Here is a 15,668-nt window from a genome sequence, read left to right as displayed (position 1 = left end):
CGACTTTAATTTTCCCGAGAAATTAAAGAGTGAGAAATAAGGGAAAGACGACGGAGGAAGAGTCATCGCACCGCTCGGACTCTTGCACGTGGACTATTTTAAGGGCGTGTTGGCCACCGCTCCGATTCGACGCACAACACATCATTTTCCTTCAGTCTTCTTCAGGGGAAAGGCATCGAGGTGCGAAAATCCCTTCTCCTCCTCTTTCTTCTTCATCATCTTCTTATTCTTATTCCTATTATTCTCATCATCATCCTTATCTTCTTTCTATATCGCATCGATTATTTTCCTCGATCCTTTCCTATTGTTGTTGTTTTCTTGCGAAGAAAGAAAAACCCTATAATTCACGAGGCTCTTTTGCTTTTACGAGGAATTCTAGGGTTTGAGTTTTATATATTGTAGTTCGGATTTTGATGTTATGGTATGGCTTTTTCGTTTTTTTTTAATTAACGGATTGGAGTTTGTGGAAATTCGAGTTGTCGTTGTAGGATTTGTGGCGTTGATTGATTTGTCGATGTTTGATCAACTTTGTGGTTTATTGATTGTTTGGAGTAAGATTTGATTGGGATTAGTCGTCGCCTCATCAGTGTTTTTTCCTTTTTCTGTTTTTTTGCTGGTGATTAGATTGATGCTCCTAAAATCTATCATGTATAGATCGATCGTGCGGTCCCTTGTTTTCCTTTTTCGGATAAGATGTGTCGGTTTTCGTGAATTGGAATTGTGAAACCTTTGCATTTTTTTTTGTTTATTAATTAATGCCTTTATACTGCTTCACGAGTCTCTTTGGATGTACGACCTTTTCTAATTTTATTTGGATAACTGTAGCGATGATGATTTGGTTGTTAATGTTAACATGCATTTTTTAATTATGACATGATGTTGTTAGTGCTAATATGCATTTTGTTGTTAATGTTAGTTTTTTATTGAATGAATGCTCATATTTATGCAATTAGATACTTATATAGATTAAGTTGTTGCATTAATGTTACTTTTACATGTTAATCTCATATTTTTTTTATTTGAGAATTTTTATTTCATGTTGGTTGGCGCTTCATCAATAAAGCATTTCTTATTTATTTATAATTTTAGATCATTTTTATAGTTTTTTTTAAGTTTAAAAATTTTTTTTTGAGGCTTACGCCTCGCCTCAGATTTTGGTGGAGCGCCTCGCTACGCCTCAACGCTTTTCACAACACTGGGTGGCATTGAAGGGGTGCCTCCTCCCTGTACGTTTGACCTGCGCCAGGGGGAACCCCCTTCTCTCTCTCTCTATCTATATATATATATATATATATATATATATATATATATATATATATATATATATATATATATATATATATATTGCCGCACCTCCGCACCCAAGGTTTTTGAAATTGCCGCACCCCCGCACCTGCACCCGCACCCATGTGACATATATATATATATATTGCCGCACCCCCGCACCCATGTGACATAGTGTATCATTGTCTTCTACGAAAAGAGTGATGGCAACTTGTCTGGTTGCGAAGTCTGCTCAAAGATATGGGAGTCATCATCTCTATTCTCTCGAAATTGTGTTGCGATAACAAAAATGCTATCTACATTGCCAACAATCATACCTTCTATGAACGAACAAAACACATCGAGATGGGCTGTCATATTGTTCGAGATGAATTTTTGCGAGGCACCATTCAACTGTCATATGTCACTTCAGAATATCAACTCGCAAATTTCTTTACCAAAACTTTGCAATCCCTCCGTTTCTACTTTCTCCTAAGCAAACTCTCGGTGCTCTCACCGTCAGTTTGAGGGAGGGTGTTAATATATATATATATATATATATATATATATATATATATATATCGAGTATTTATGTGTTTCATTTTGTAATGCCCACTAGGGTCAATTTAGTTCTGTTGTTCACATGTAAATAGGCATGTCCACTAGGGACTTTTTTGTAATCTGTTATTTTTTTGTCTTTTTATTTTTTATTTATTTGTTTAAGGGGTAATAAAGTAGCCTCTGAAAAGAGCTTTTGGGGGAGCTCCCAATGTCCCCAAAAGCATGTATAAATAGGGGACTTCTCCCCTACTTCTTGTAATGCTTTTTCAAGCATTTTCAATAATATTCTCTTTCATTATTTTTAAGGATTCTCTCTCATTGTGTGTCCTTTGCTCTTAGCCCTTTGAGGCTTATTGTATTTTGCCCATTAGTGGATTCTTGTTTGTGTACTTGTGCATTTGTCTTTGAACTAGTGTTTCATAATTCATTACATAGGATTCACCATGGTCGCTTAGGCCAAGGGTCATTGGTTCATGGGTTATGGTTTCTAGGAGCCTAGAGATTATATAAAATATACATTTTATATTTATGTGTATAATTTCATATTCATATTGACATGTAGGGAGTTTTAACTTCCATGGCTTCAAATGGATGCTAGCAAGTTCGGCTCAGTTGCCAGATTGAGAAGTAGAAGCGGTAAACGATTCGGGACGTGCAAGTGAGATTGAGACATTTTAAAATTTATAATTAAAAAGTGGGGACTCCATTTGAAAGCGAAATGATAATCGAAAAGGAAGCAACATGGGAATCAAATGGGAAGTAAAATGAGAATCAAAAGGGAAGTGAAAAGAAAATCAAATGAGAAACAAATATGTATCATGTATATTTAACTTGTTAAAACATATGATCCATACAATTCTTGTGATATGAACTGAAAAAGTAATGATCTTAAAATTTAAAAATTCTTGTGATCAGAATGTTGTGGGGGTGTAAATGGGTATGGAGACTGATGCATAAGTAGGAGCTGATGGGAGGAAGAGAAAGAATAGATAGGAAGGCCATCCATCAAGAGAAAAATGAAACATCAAATAACTTTGCATGTAAAAGTCAAGGTAATGTTAGTATTATAATTGTATGCTTTACTTAATTTAAAATATGATGTATTACTTTGTCTTCCTCCGAATGAGAGTACATACACTCTCTTCCAGCAGAACAAGGCCTCAGGCTCACCTTTTGCTCTCAGGATCCATTAATGATCAATGTTTTTTGGATGAAAGTCGCCTGCCCTCTTACTGGGATTAAGGTTTAGAAATCTTCCGGCTTTGTAGGACAATATTTCTGCAGTTTTCTCGTCTCTCTAATCTTATTTGGAACAAACTTCCGGTTTTTGATAGCTTTGTACAGTTCCTAATAAATGGGGTGAGTATTAGGACAACATTTCTGCAGTTTTCACATTTCTCTAATCTTATTTGGAACAAACTTCAGTTTTTTTATAGCTTTGTGCAATTCCTAATAAATGGGGTGGCTATTTTGACCATCTACCTTTATGTCACTTTAATGTAGCATTCAGACGCCTTTAAGTATGTATATCCGCACCATTCTTTTGGGAGACACACGTATCATACTAGCTGTACCCACATTGTACCACATACCTGTACTCATATCCATGTGACAGCCTTTAATACAATGTGTTGGAACTGAGTTCTTTTGCTACTTTTTTAGTTGTTATTTCCATGAGCTTTTTCTGCATCTAGGTTTTATATGGCATAATAAATTAGCGATTTTTGACAGATTCTGACTTCTTTCAACTTTGTTAGATGTTATGAGGCAGAGCAGAAGCTTGAGGAGAGGGACAGACACCCAATAAACAGCAGAGAAAAGCACACTCTTTTCCCGGTGAGTGTCTAGAAGTGTTCTCATCTGTGATAAGCGAATCTAATATAACTTCTATTCTTGGTTGTGAAATTTTTGTTGCATGAGTGCTTTTATGTGATGTTTTGGAGCCTACCACTTTCTGCTATGACAACTACAAGCTTCAAAGGTTGGAAAGGCTCAAGATGGTTGATTTCATTGGTGCTATAATAATTTATGCTTTCCATGCAGGTTGAGATTAATGATGTTCCTGCAGACACCAAGGATCAGGATGAGATCCTCGAAAGTGAATTTTTTGACACCAGGCAAGCCTTTTTAAGTCTATGTCAGGGAAACCACTACCAATATGATACTCTGCGTCGTGCCAAGCATTCTTCGATGATGGTTCTCTATCATCTCCATAATCCAACAGCACCTGCTTTTGTAACTACCTGCACCTCATGCCACCATGACATTGAGGCTGGTCAAGGATGGCGCTGTGAGATCTGCCCTGATTTTGATGTCTGCAATGCATGTTACCAGAAGGATGGTGGTGTTGATCATCCTCATAAACTGACAAATCCTCCATCAACAGCAGATCGTGATGCTCAAAATAAAGAGGCTCGGCAAAAGCGAGTGTTGCAGGTATTACACCTAGGTTTTTGCCAGTGTTTTACAAAACTTCCTTCTGAAATCTGTAGTTTACGCTTTATCTTTGCTTGTTCTTTTTCTTTACTTTTTGATACAAAAAGCTGGTTGTTGAACCTCTTAGAGCTATTTTCTGATGAATATCAGTTAGGCCTGTTTCCCTCTCTCCATAATCAGTTGATGCGTTACTTTTAGGATAGAAGCTGGATAGCTGTGGAAGACGAAAATTTGCTGGGCAGAAACCTTAAGCTATATTATGTGCAACTTAAGACTTTAAGCGAAATTCATGTTTCCCACATCTTATATTAGGATGAGCTCTCCCTAGGTTTTAATTGCATACTCGTTTACCTAAGGAATCAATGGTTTTTCCAACTCGCCCTTCATTGAAATAGTATAAATACTAATTAGATTTATATAGAATTAATTCTGTTATTTTTTTTAACTATTGTATTTGTATGTAATTCTTAAGATGGTTCAATTGTAGAGTTAGTTTAGATCATTTTCTTCTCTATCCTCGTTGCATATAGGGTGATTGTCATCAATAAAAATGCCCCCTTTGGCTTGGTATATGAGCCATGATCTGAATGACTTTTTGTCCAATGGTAAATGCTAGCGGTACAGATGCTACATTTTATTCTTATCCCAAACTTTACGGTGGCATTGGTATAAAGGTTTTTTTTGTCAATTGATGATTGCTTGAAACATTATCATGTGCAAAAGTTGCAGGTTGGTAGCTTTGCTGTCTAGACTCTAGATGGTCTTGCACATGCTTTTCCACAATTCTGAAACCTGGGTACGATTTAGATTTTAGCACATGATTACACTGTCTGATATTTATACCAAGCAAACAAAAAAAAAGTATAAAAAAACAAGTGAAGATACCAAATAAAGAAATAGAGCAAAACCATCAGCACTTGGTTTGATTGGGCTATACTGCTGATGACCATGTTGGTCAGTAGCTCAAGAAATCTTATGTGCTTCTTATATGGTTTGGCATGTTCCCATGAGAAAAGTATGGGTTATCATCTATAGAGATGCAACACATAATTATGTACCCTGTGGCGATCTCTCTGCCCTTAACCTTCCGTCATGCTTTTGAGGGCTTATCCACCGGTAGTCTTTTGACTTTTTTTTATCGGCGAGTGTGGGCAGTTTCACTCCCTAGCTTATCATGTAACAAGATCAAAATCTGTGTCATGTTTGGCTGTTCAGTACTGGAAAATCTGGTTAGTGCCTCATTAAGGCATAGATAAAATTTGAAATTTATCAAGGGCATGCCAGTAATAGTCTAGTGGGAACCCTATAATAGGAAAGTCTGCAATGTAGTATTACATAGACTTAGTGTTGTCAGTATCGATGCAAATCGACCTAAAATTGATTCCATAAGGGCTGATCCAAAGTGGCCCAAAATTGATTCCATAAGGGCCGATTCAGCCCTCAATCGATTTTTAATCTTTTAATGATTGTAATAGTTTTTTAAAATATTATAATATTTTTAAATTTTCAATGATTTTTTTATTAAAAAGTAAAATTGGCTCATTCAGCTTGATTCAGTTCGAGTCTGAATCTGCTGATTCTCTGAATTGACCTGAAAATCTATTTAGCTTGAACTCGAGTCCATTAGGAACTATAAATAAAAATATGATATGGACAAAAGAAATTCCAGTAAATGCGATTTTATCTGGGATTTCACAAATATTCTACAGTTAGAACCTGAAATCAATTTTGATCAATTTCCCCATCTTTGCTGTTGATTGATATTGTGAACTAGATCCTTTTGTAGTTCTGTCTAATCCAGGTCATGTCTTTTGGGGAATGAGTTGAAACTTTGAACTAGATTATAGAAATAGATCAATTTCATATTAAAGAGTTTCAGAACTACAATATTGAGTGAGAAAAGAAAGCTTATCTAATAAGAATATGGTTGCATTATAGAACTATGAATGTTTTCCAGATGATATGCTTTGCCACCTAAATTCCTAAATGCCTGTGAGCCGTGGTCATGACAAACATCAATACTGAACCTGCCTTGGTTTGTTAGGCTTTGTTTTATGGACCACATTGAACGATCCATCAGAACTTGGTTGGGATCCAACTAGTCCACCAGTTGTTTTCTGCCAGCTCATGTATGTGTTATTGTGGCCAGAACTCAGAACTCTCGGATATTTTGTTATGGGAGAAAGTTATATGATATGGATACTTTTGGAATAGCCAGTGTACTTATGTTGTTGGCTGTACAACGTACTTCGTATATTGTAAAATATGTATATGTTACATCTTTATATCTTTCTTCATATCTTTGAAATCCTTTCTATTCCCAAATAATCATGCAAAGGCATACTTCTGAATTCTTAAGATTTGTAATAACCCACAGTTTTATTCCATCCTTCATACATACTTCAGCGGTTTTAAGATTTTTAGTACCCCATATACTTCTATTCTACCACTTACCCGTACCCATGTATACCTCTACAAGCGTGGGAATGAGGATCAAACTACCAAATATATGCAAATGTCTGTACATATCATTAACGGATATCTTCCTACTCAAGTGCTCTTATGCCTACTCCTAGAGCCATTAGTGCGTTGTTTAAAGTATCCACCAATGAATTTTGTGGTTGATAGATCATGGTCTCATGCACACTGGCCATTTTTTTTATCATACTGCTAGTAAATCATACCTGCTACTTAAAGTTCCTACTTTGTGAAGGCATGTAGAGCTTGACTTCATGTTCTTGATTCTGCTTGTTACCGCGGAGGTACTTCATAAGTTTATTCTTATTTCTTTCTTTTTGGTCTATAACCCTATCAGTACAGCTGTCACGTGGGTACGGGTACAGATGGTACAACACAGAAATTTCAAAAAATGAGAGTACGGGAACACAACTATATATATATACATATATATATATATATATATATATATATATATATATATATATATATATATATATGGGTCTAGATCAAGTGTAGATCTACATTAGGGTCCATATCAGAAATTAAAAAAAGAGTATTCTAAAGGGGTTGACTGCAATTTCTGAAAAGGAAAGGAGGAATGCTTTTGTTTTCTAAACTAAAAAAGAGGGTTGATTATAAAAAAAATAAAAAGGAAGTGGGTTGGGCCAAGAGCGGGGAACAAAAGGGGGTTTTCGTCCCTCACCAGCCCCCTTCCCCCCTCTCTTTCTCTCTCTCGAGTAGATTGGGAGAAGAAGAAGAAGAAGAAAAGGTTGAGGAAAAATCGGTGCTCTCTCTCTCTCCTCATATTTCTTTTTCTTCCTCCTCTTTATTCTTCTTTTCCCTTCTCTTCCTTTCTTTGTCTTTTTATTTTTCTTTCCTCTTTTTTCTTCCTCTCTGCCCTTTCACCCAAGTTAAACGTAAAAAAAAAATGGCGAACAAAAGTTATTTGGGTTGGGTCAAGGTGTAATCAAATACAAAAAAGAGTAATAGAGTGCCTCTTATGGGCCTTACAAACACACAAAAGTGGGTATACACAAGGACCACTTATGGGTCAAATACAAGCACACAATCACAACTCATAGATGGGCAAGAAACAAATAGTAATAAACATAAGTCTTAATAGGATTATTGCTTGAGACAAGCCATTTTACATCTAAGGAGAAGCACCCCTGTATATACACAAAGGAGAGCCAACATAGTTGTTGGGAGCATCCCAACAACTATATTTGGGTAATGACAATATTGCCCATAACAAAAACAGAAATTTACCAAAAAAAATAAAGGAAACAAAAAATATACAAAAACACTAGTGCCCCTAGCGGGCACAACCTATACAGTGAAAAGACTGAAATACCCCTATTGGGTATTACCTATTGCAATGATATATATATATATAATGTGTGTGTGTGTATATATATATATATATATGATACAACTTAACACTCACCCTCAAACTTACGCTGTGATCACCAAAAGTTTGTCAAGTAAGAAGTGAAATCGAAGAGATGCAAACGCTTTTGTGAAGTCAGCTAGCTAGAATTTTGATGCTACATAGGGCAAAATAATAGTTTTCTTAAGATATTCTTTACGAACATAATGGCAATTCATCTCGATGTACTTGGTTCGTTCATGGAATGTATGATTACCGACTATTTAGATGACATTTTTATTATCACAACATAACCTTGAGGGTGATTGCATATGCACGTTTGTTTTCCAATATTCTTTTCAACCACACAACTTCAGATGTTGTGGTGGTCATGGCCCGCTACTCAACTTCGGTTGACGATAATAACACCTTTGGCTGCTGCTTGCCAGTCAAAGTCAATATAAACAATTAATTCAAGTGGAGAGGCGGAAGGCAAAACAATCCCTTTAAAAACAAAATTTTGCAAATATCTAATGATACAAATAATGACACTCATGTGCACAATGGTAGGAAAATTTTGGAATTGACTGGTGATATGGATTGTATGTGATATCAGGACTGGTAATGGTCAAATATGTGAGAGCCCCAATTATTTGGTGGTAAGGAGTAGGATCGTCTAGAGGTGTGCCATCATCTATCGTCTTTTTTTGCATTTATCACTTCAGGATTGTCCACCTTTTTCTTATATGTAATTTCAGAATCAAACTTGGATTGAGTTAGAAAATAGCCACAAGGAGAATATGTAATCTCAATCCCTAAAAAGTATCTAAGAAAACCTAGATTAATCATTTAAAAGATTTAAAAGATTGTTTTAAAACATTCTTAATAAACATAGAAAAGCATAATATGTAACATGTTTGTCTCTTTCAGTGATGATCATATTGTCAACGTAGAGAAGAAGAATAGCAATACCTGCATCAGATATCTTAATAAACATAGCGGTGTCAATATAACGGGAAGTAAAACCTAGTTTAATCATAACAAAATTAAATTGATCGTACTTGACTTTAGGCGTATGTTTCAGACCATAAAGCACTTTCCTTAAGTGAAGCACCTTTACAACAAGAACTTCATATTCAGGTGGTGGATCCATATAAACTTCTTCCTTCAATTCACCATTGAATAAGGCATTCTTGACTTCCATTTGATAAATAGGCCAACATTTAATAACTTTAACTATAAAAGTTCTAACAGAAGTCATCCTAGCTACTGAAACAAAGGTTTCATCATAATTTATTCCATACTCCTAAGAATAACCCTTGACCACTATTCTAGCCTTATGCCTCTCTAAAGTTCCATCACTCTTGGTTTTAATTTTAAATACCCATCTACAATCTATTGTCTTCTTTCTATGAGGAAGATTTTTGATATCTCAGTTTCTGGACTTTTTTAAGGCTTGTATTTCATCATTCATGGCACTCATCCATTTAGGATAATTCTTAGTCTGGTTGTATGCGGAGGGTTCAAAGTAATAAAATATCTTGGCTAGTCAGGCTCTATATTGAGGAGTAAAATGTTTAGGATACAAATCTATCTGGAGGCTTATGTGTTTTTTCTGATTTCCTAAGAGTGCTTGGTTATTGATTTTCTATGCTAAAGATGTCTATCACCAGTTCTTCCATACTGGATAACTAGAGGTCCATCATCAATGTCATGTGATTCACCACACTGGATGTTGTATTGCGATTCATCATTAACAACATCATTATTGTTTAACATTGAAATGAAATGGGGATCTTCGAAACACAAGCTTAGATTCACAAGGGCAAGTGTCAAGAATGACACTAAAGCATAACCCTTAAAAAGGGTATAACTCGACACAAAATAAAAATAAAAATGTATTCTTTACTGATATGAAAAACCAATTGCTTAAAAAGCATTGGAATTAAAATACAAGAGGGGCTGCACCCCTTAATATACACAGCTGAAAGAGGATTCAATAGAGCTGTTGGACACAGTTCTATTTAGAGTTGTTGGGCTGTGTCAGTCGTGTCAGTCCAACAACTCTATTGCTAGTCAAGTCTGGACAAGACTTGACTAGCAACCGTCATTCTAGTTCAAACTGAACTAAATGACATAAAGACAAAAAATAACAATAAAGGAAAAAAATTACAGAGAAGAAAAAAATGAAATATATATATATATATAATATATAATATTATTATTATATATATGTACAATTTTACATTTTAACACTCCCCCTCAAACTTACGGTACAATGAGCGAAAGTTTGTCTAAGAGAAAGTGAAATCGGGGAGCAGCGAGAGGCTTTGTAAAGAAGTTTGCTAACTGATATTCTGAAGTGACATATGGCATATCAATTATCTCGTGTAGATATTCCTTTCTGACGTAGTGACAATCCATTTCGATGTGTTTTGTGCATTCGTGGAATGTTCTGTTACTGACAATGTAGATCACACTTTTGTTGTCACAACACATTTGTGAAGCCTTTGTTGCTTCAGTTCCCATGTCAGCAAGCAGTCGTCGGAGCCAAACTACTTTCATGGTCGTGGTTGCCATGACTCTGTATTCAGCTTCGGTGGATGGGAGAGATACCTTCTGTTGCTTTTTACACCTCCACGAGATCAATGATTCTTCTAAAAAGACACAAAAGCCAGTGGTTGAGTGTCTGTTATTGGGATCACCTCCCTAATCAACATCAGTATATGCAATTAAATCAAGAGAAGAGGAGGAAGATAAGAAAAGTCCTCGTGAAAGAGAGGACTTGATGTATCTGATAATACGCATGACTGCTCCCATATGAACAGAAGTAGGAACATGTTGAAATTGATTTGTTGTATGAACAACATGTGCTATATCTGGTCGGGTAATGGATAGATAGGAAAGTGCCCCGACAAGCTGTCTGTAAGGAGTAGGGTCTGCAAGAAGTTCTCTATCATCAATCTTCATTTTAACATTAACAACTTCTGGAGTGTCAACTTTCTTATCATCAGTAATACCAGACCTGAAAACAATATCAAAAGCAAATTTAGTCTAAGATAATAAATATTCTCTAGGAGAATAAGCAACTTCAATGCCTAAAAAATATCTCGACAAGCCCAAATCAGTCATTTCAAAATGAGATTTAAGAAGTGTTTTGATTGTTTCAAATCCCTGTTTATCGCTTCCGGCGATGATTATATCATCCACATAGAGAAGAAGCACAATGATCCCTGCATCAGAATTCTTAATAAACAAAACAGTGTCAGTTAAACAGAATTGAAAATCAATATCGATCATAACATGACTAAACCTATCATACCAAGCTTTTGGTGTTTGTTTAAGTCCATAAAGAGTTTTTTCTAAGCGAAGGACTTTACCTTTAGGAATACTTAGACCAGGAGGGGGTTCCATGTATACTTCTTCAACTAGCTTTCCATTTAAAAAAATATTTTTGACATCTATTTGAAAAATAAACCATTTTTTGATAGAAGCTAAGGCAATTAAGGTTCGGACAGTTGTCATACGAGCCACCAGAGCAAAGGTTTCTTCGTAATCAATCCCATATTCCTGGGCATAACCTTTGGCTACTAAACAGGCTTTATATCTTTCAAGAGTACCATCACTCTTGGTTTTAATTTTATAAACCCATCGACATTCTATAGTTTTCTTTCCTGGAGAAAGATCATGAATATTCCATGTAGAAGCTTTTTCAAGTGCATCTAATTCAGCTTTCATGGCTTTTATCCATTTGGTATCATTTTTTGCTTGAAAATATGTGGATGGTTCTTCATATGAGTGAATTAATGCAATAACTGCCCTATATGTGGGTGAGAAAGACTCGTATGATACAAACTTTCTTGGAGGCCTCGAGACTCGGGATGATTGTCTAGTTGGAATGTTAGAATATTTTTCAAGTGCACATGGAGGATTAGACTCTTGTTGCCTGAAATATTGAATACTAGTATCTCTATGAACTTCATTTTCAACATTAAGATCAATAATTCTTTGATCATCATCAAAGTTACAGTCAATGTCATATTCATCAGATGCTGATGTTAGATCTAGCAAAAAGGAGTACTCAGTGATGTCTTTTAATTTTCTAAAATCAAAGAAGCTCTCCTTTTCAAGAAAGGAAACATTTCTAGACACATATAGTCTATTATTTTTGAAGTCAAAACATCTATAACCTTTCTGTTTTTCAGCATATCCTAAAAAGGTATAGGTAATTGCACGAGGGGAAAGTTTATCATTTTTGTCAGTAAATATGAAACATTTGCACCCAAATATTCTTAGTCTAGGGTAGTCTGGAGTTATATTTTATAACGAAGAAGGTGACATCTTATTAATGAGATAGGTAGCAGTTAAGGCAGCTTCTGCCCAAAAGTCTTTCGGGACTTGATTTGCTATTAATAAAGTCCTAGTGGTTTCTATAATATGACGATGTTTTCGTTCTGCCAATCCATTTTGTTGAGGTGTATAAGGACAAGATCTTTGATGTGTGATGCCATGCCATTTAAGATAATTTTGAAAATCTATGGATAAAAACTCTCCCCCTGAATCTGTGCGAAAAATAATAATATCATTTTGAAACTTGTTTTTAACCATATTATGAAAAGTTTGAAAGTATGAAAATACTTCAGACTTATGTTTGAGAAAGTAAATCCACGTATGTCGGAAGAAATCATCGACAAAAATAACATAGTAAACAAATCCTCCTTTAGAAATTACTGGTGCAGGACCCCAAACATCCGAGTGTATTAATTCAAGTGGTCTTGAAGAAAAAAATGTTCTGTTCTGAAACGGTAATCTTTTTATTTTGCCGAGAATACAATCTTTACAATCAAATGATTCAGAGTTACAACATTTTCCTAAATTTGGAAAATGTTGGATTTTGGCTATACGTGGGTGACCAAGTCTCTTATGCCACAGTTCCAACTCTATTTTTTGAATATTATAACAAAAAGTTTTCTTCGGCATTTCAAAAAAATCTATGTAATAGAGTCCTCCTTCTCTATGGCCTTCCCCAATCAGCTTGTTTGACTGACGATCCTGTACCCAACAACCATGAGAAGAAAATGAAATATTACACTCATAATCAGAAATTTGAGATACAGATAAAAGATTTAAATTTAATTTAGGAACATGTCTAATTTCTGGAATAAAAAATTTCTTTGTTTTATAAATTTTTTCAAAATTTCCTATTCCTTCTATTTCAAGAGAAGTCCCATCAGCAGTAAAGACCTTTGAAACACTTGTTTTATTTTTAACATATTTGGATAGACTTTGTTTATTTGGGGTCATATGAAAAGATTCACCAGAGTCAAGGAGCCAAGAAATTTTTCCTGGATCAGAAAAAGATGAGGTTGTTGCGCCGATTGAAGCTTCAGATGAGGAAGATGCACCTTTGATGAGGGGCTGATCCAAAAAAATTTCCTGGATCAGAAAAATCTCCATTAGTTGGGTCAGGGAAACTGGTGCATCCTGATCTTTAAGCTCCGATCCAGCAATTGCAGGTCTTTTTTCTCTCAACTCCTTAAGTTTGAGACATTGTGGTCTGTAGTGTCCCGATTCATGACAGTGATGACAAATAACTTTCTTCTTATCATAGTCACCATTTTGTCGGTTAAAGTGAGGAGACCTATATGATCGAACATGATTCCCTAGTCTAGACACGACTAAAACAAAATCATCTTCAATTTTTGAAGAACCTTTCCGGAGATGATTTTCTTCCATTGTTAACTCTTCAATAGTTTCAATAATAGAATGACTTTTTCCCTGGTGAAGTAGGGCCGATTTAGTGGTTTCAAATTTCGGCCTTAATCTAGTGATAAACTGGTAAAAATGTTCAACATCGAGTTTCTGACGAAGCTCGATGTCTTCGACACAATGCCACTTTAATTCTAAAAGGGAAAGTTCTTCTAAAAGTTCGGACAACCCATTGTAATATTCACAAATAGTTTTGTCTCCTTGTGTCATCATTCGAACTTTTTCTTGGAGGTTGCACACATGTGCAATATCTTTAAGGGAATACATATTCTTAAGGTATTCCCATGCCTTATCGGCATGATCAAATTTGGCAAGACTTGAGCATTTTTTAATTTCAACGCTATTGATAAGCAAAGACATTATCTTCGCATGAGATATTCTCCATTCTTTCCATTTCTTCTCGTATGAGGCAAAAGCCTTGATTTTCTCTTCTTCCGATAGAGGGACCTCTTTATCTCCCTCCTTTTTAGTAAGAGATAGCTTAGGTTCCGAATTGGAACCATCCACAATCCCCCCATAGTCCTTTTCCCCATATATGGTGCTTCTTGATTGAAGCTCTTGTTACATAGTCCTTCGCTTAGTTTCATAGGCATGATGGTGACTTTATCATTGTCATCCATCGATTACAAGGAGAGAAAGAATAGGGATAAAAGAGAAACAAGAAGGAAAATTAAAAAGGAAGAAAAAACAATACAATAAGATGTGAAATCTTCTCCAATGAAATGATAAAACACTTCTCTTCAAGTGGCGAACACTTTTGCAAACGGGCACGTAAACCGAGACAGTTTTTCCTCAAGATTTAGTACTTCCGCGGCTTTGATACCATGAAATGAAATGGGGATCTTCGAAACACGAGCTTAGATTCACAAGGGCAAGTGTCAAGAATGACACTAAAGCATAACCCTTAAAAAGGGTATAACTGGAAACAAAATAAAAATAAAAATGTATTCTTTATTGATATGAAAAACCAATTGCTTAAGAAGCATTGGAATTAAAATACAAGAGGGGCTACACCCCTTTATATACACAGCTGAAAGAGGACTCAATAGAGCTGTTGGACACAGTCCAACAACTCTATCAGTCCAACAGCTCTATTGCTAGTCAAGTCTGGACAGGACTTGACTAGCAACAATCATTCTAGTTCAAACTGAACTAGATGACATAAAGACAAAATAAAAATAAAGGAAAAAAATTACAGAAAAGAAAGAAATGAAAAATATATTTATATATATATATAATAATATAATATTATTATATATATATGTACAGTTTTACATTTTAATAAACACTTCATTATTACGTTTAGGAAATAATTCTAGAAAAGAGTAATCATCATTTTCTTTCATAGACACATTTAAATCAAATAAACTTAATACCTTAGGTATGCCTGTTTATGCAGCGTAATGTGTGGTTCGTTGGGGATTGTGCTAAACAAGTATTCGGGTAGAGAGAGAGCGATGTCCTTGAATGATTAAATGTGCGTAAAGATAGATCCTATGTGGTCATGTGGCCCAAGAATGCAGGTCCTTTGGATTATAAGAAACTCTATGTAGGATCCAAGCGACATGTCGGAATGCCAATGCCTTGTTAGGTGGTGGTGCATATGACTTGTACTCATAGTAACAAATATCGAAATGCTTTTTATCACGATATTTTGAAAATGTTGCGATTTTTATCACAATATTTTCAAAATCCGATATAATCCCAAAAAACCTCGATATGTTCAACATATCACCTATTTCAAAAATATCATAATATTATTGCATTATTAACGCAATATGAACATTTTTTTATGTGTTTATATATCTTT

General features: G+C 35.2%; 1 protein-coding gene across 2 annotated transcripts in view; it reads left to right on the top strand.

Moving 5' to 3' along the window:
- LOC149838206 (histone acetyltransferase HAC1-like) overlaps positions 1-15,668 on the top strand; it is a 56,834-nt gene that overhangs the window by 38,575 nt on the left and 2,591 nt on the right. For both annotated transcript variants that reach the window (XM_090006450.1, XM_090006451.1), the window contains exons 14-15: positions 3,582-3,660; positions 3,868-4,260. In XM_090006450.1, coding sequence (XP_089862576.1) covers positions 3,582-3,660; positions 3,868-4,260 — 472 coding nt within the window. The remainder of the gene's footprint in view (positions 1-3,581; positions 3,661-3,867; positions 4,261-15,668) is intronic.

Source organism: Nuphar pumila, chromosome 5, assembly GCF_984573655.1.
Source record: "Nuphar pumila chromosome 5, dmNupPumi1.hap1.1, whole genome shotgun sequence".
NCBI lineage: Eukaryota > Viridiplantae > Streptophyta > Magnoliopsida > Nymphaeales > Nymphaeaceae > Nuphar > Nuphar pumila.
The sequence above is the reverse complement of the archived record's forward strand: the minus strand, read 5'-3'. Positions and strand labels throughout refer to the sequence as shown.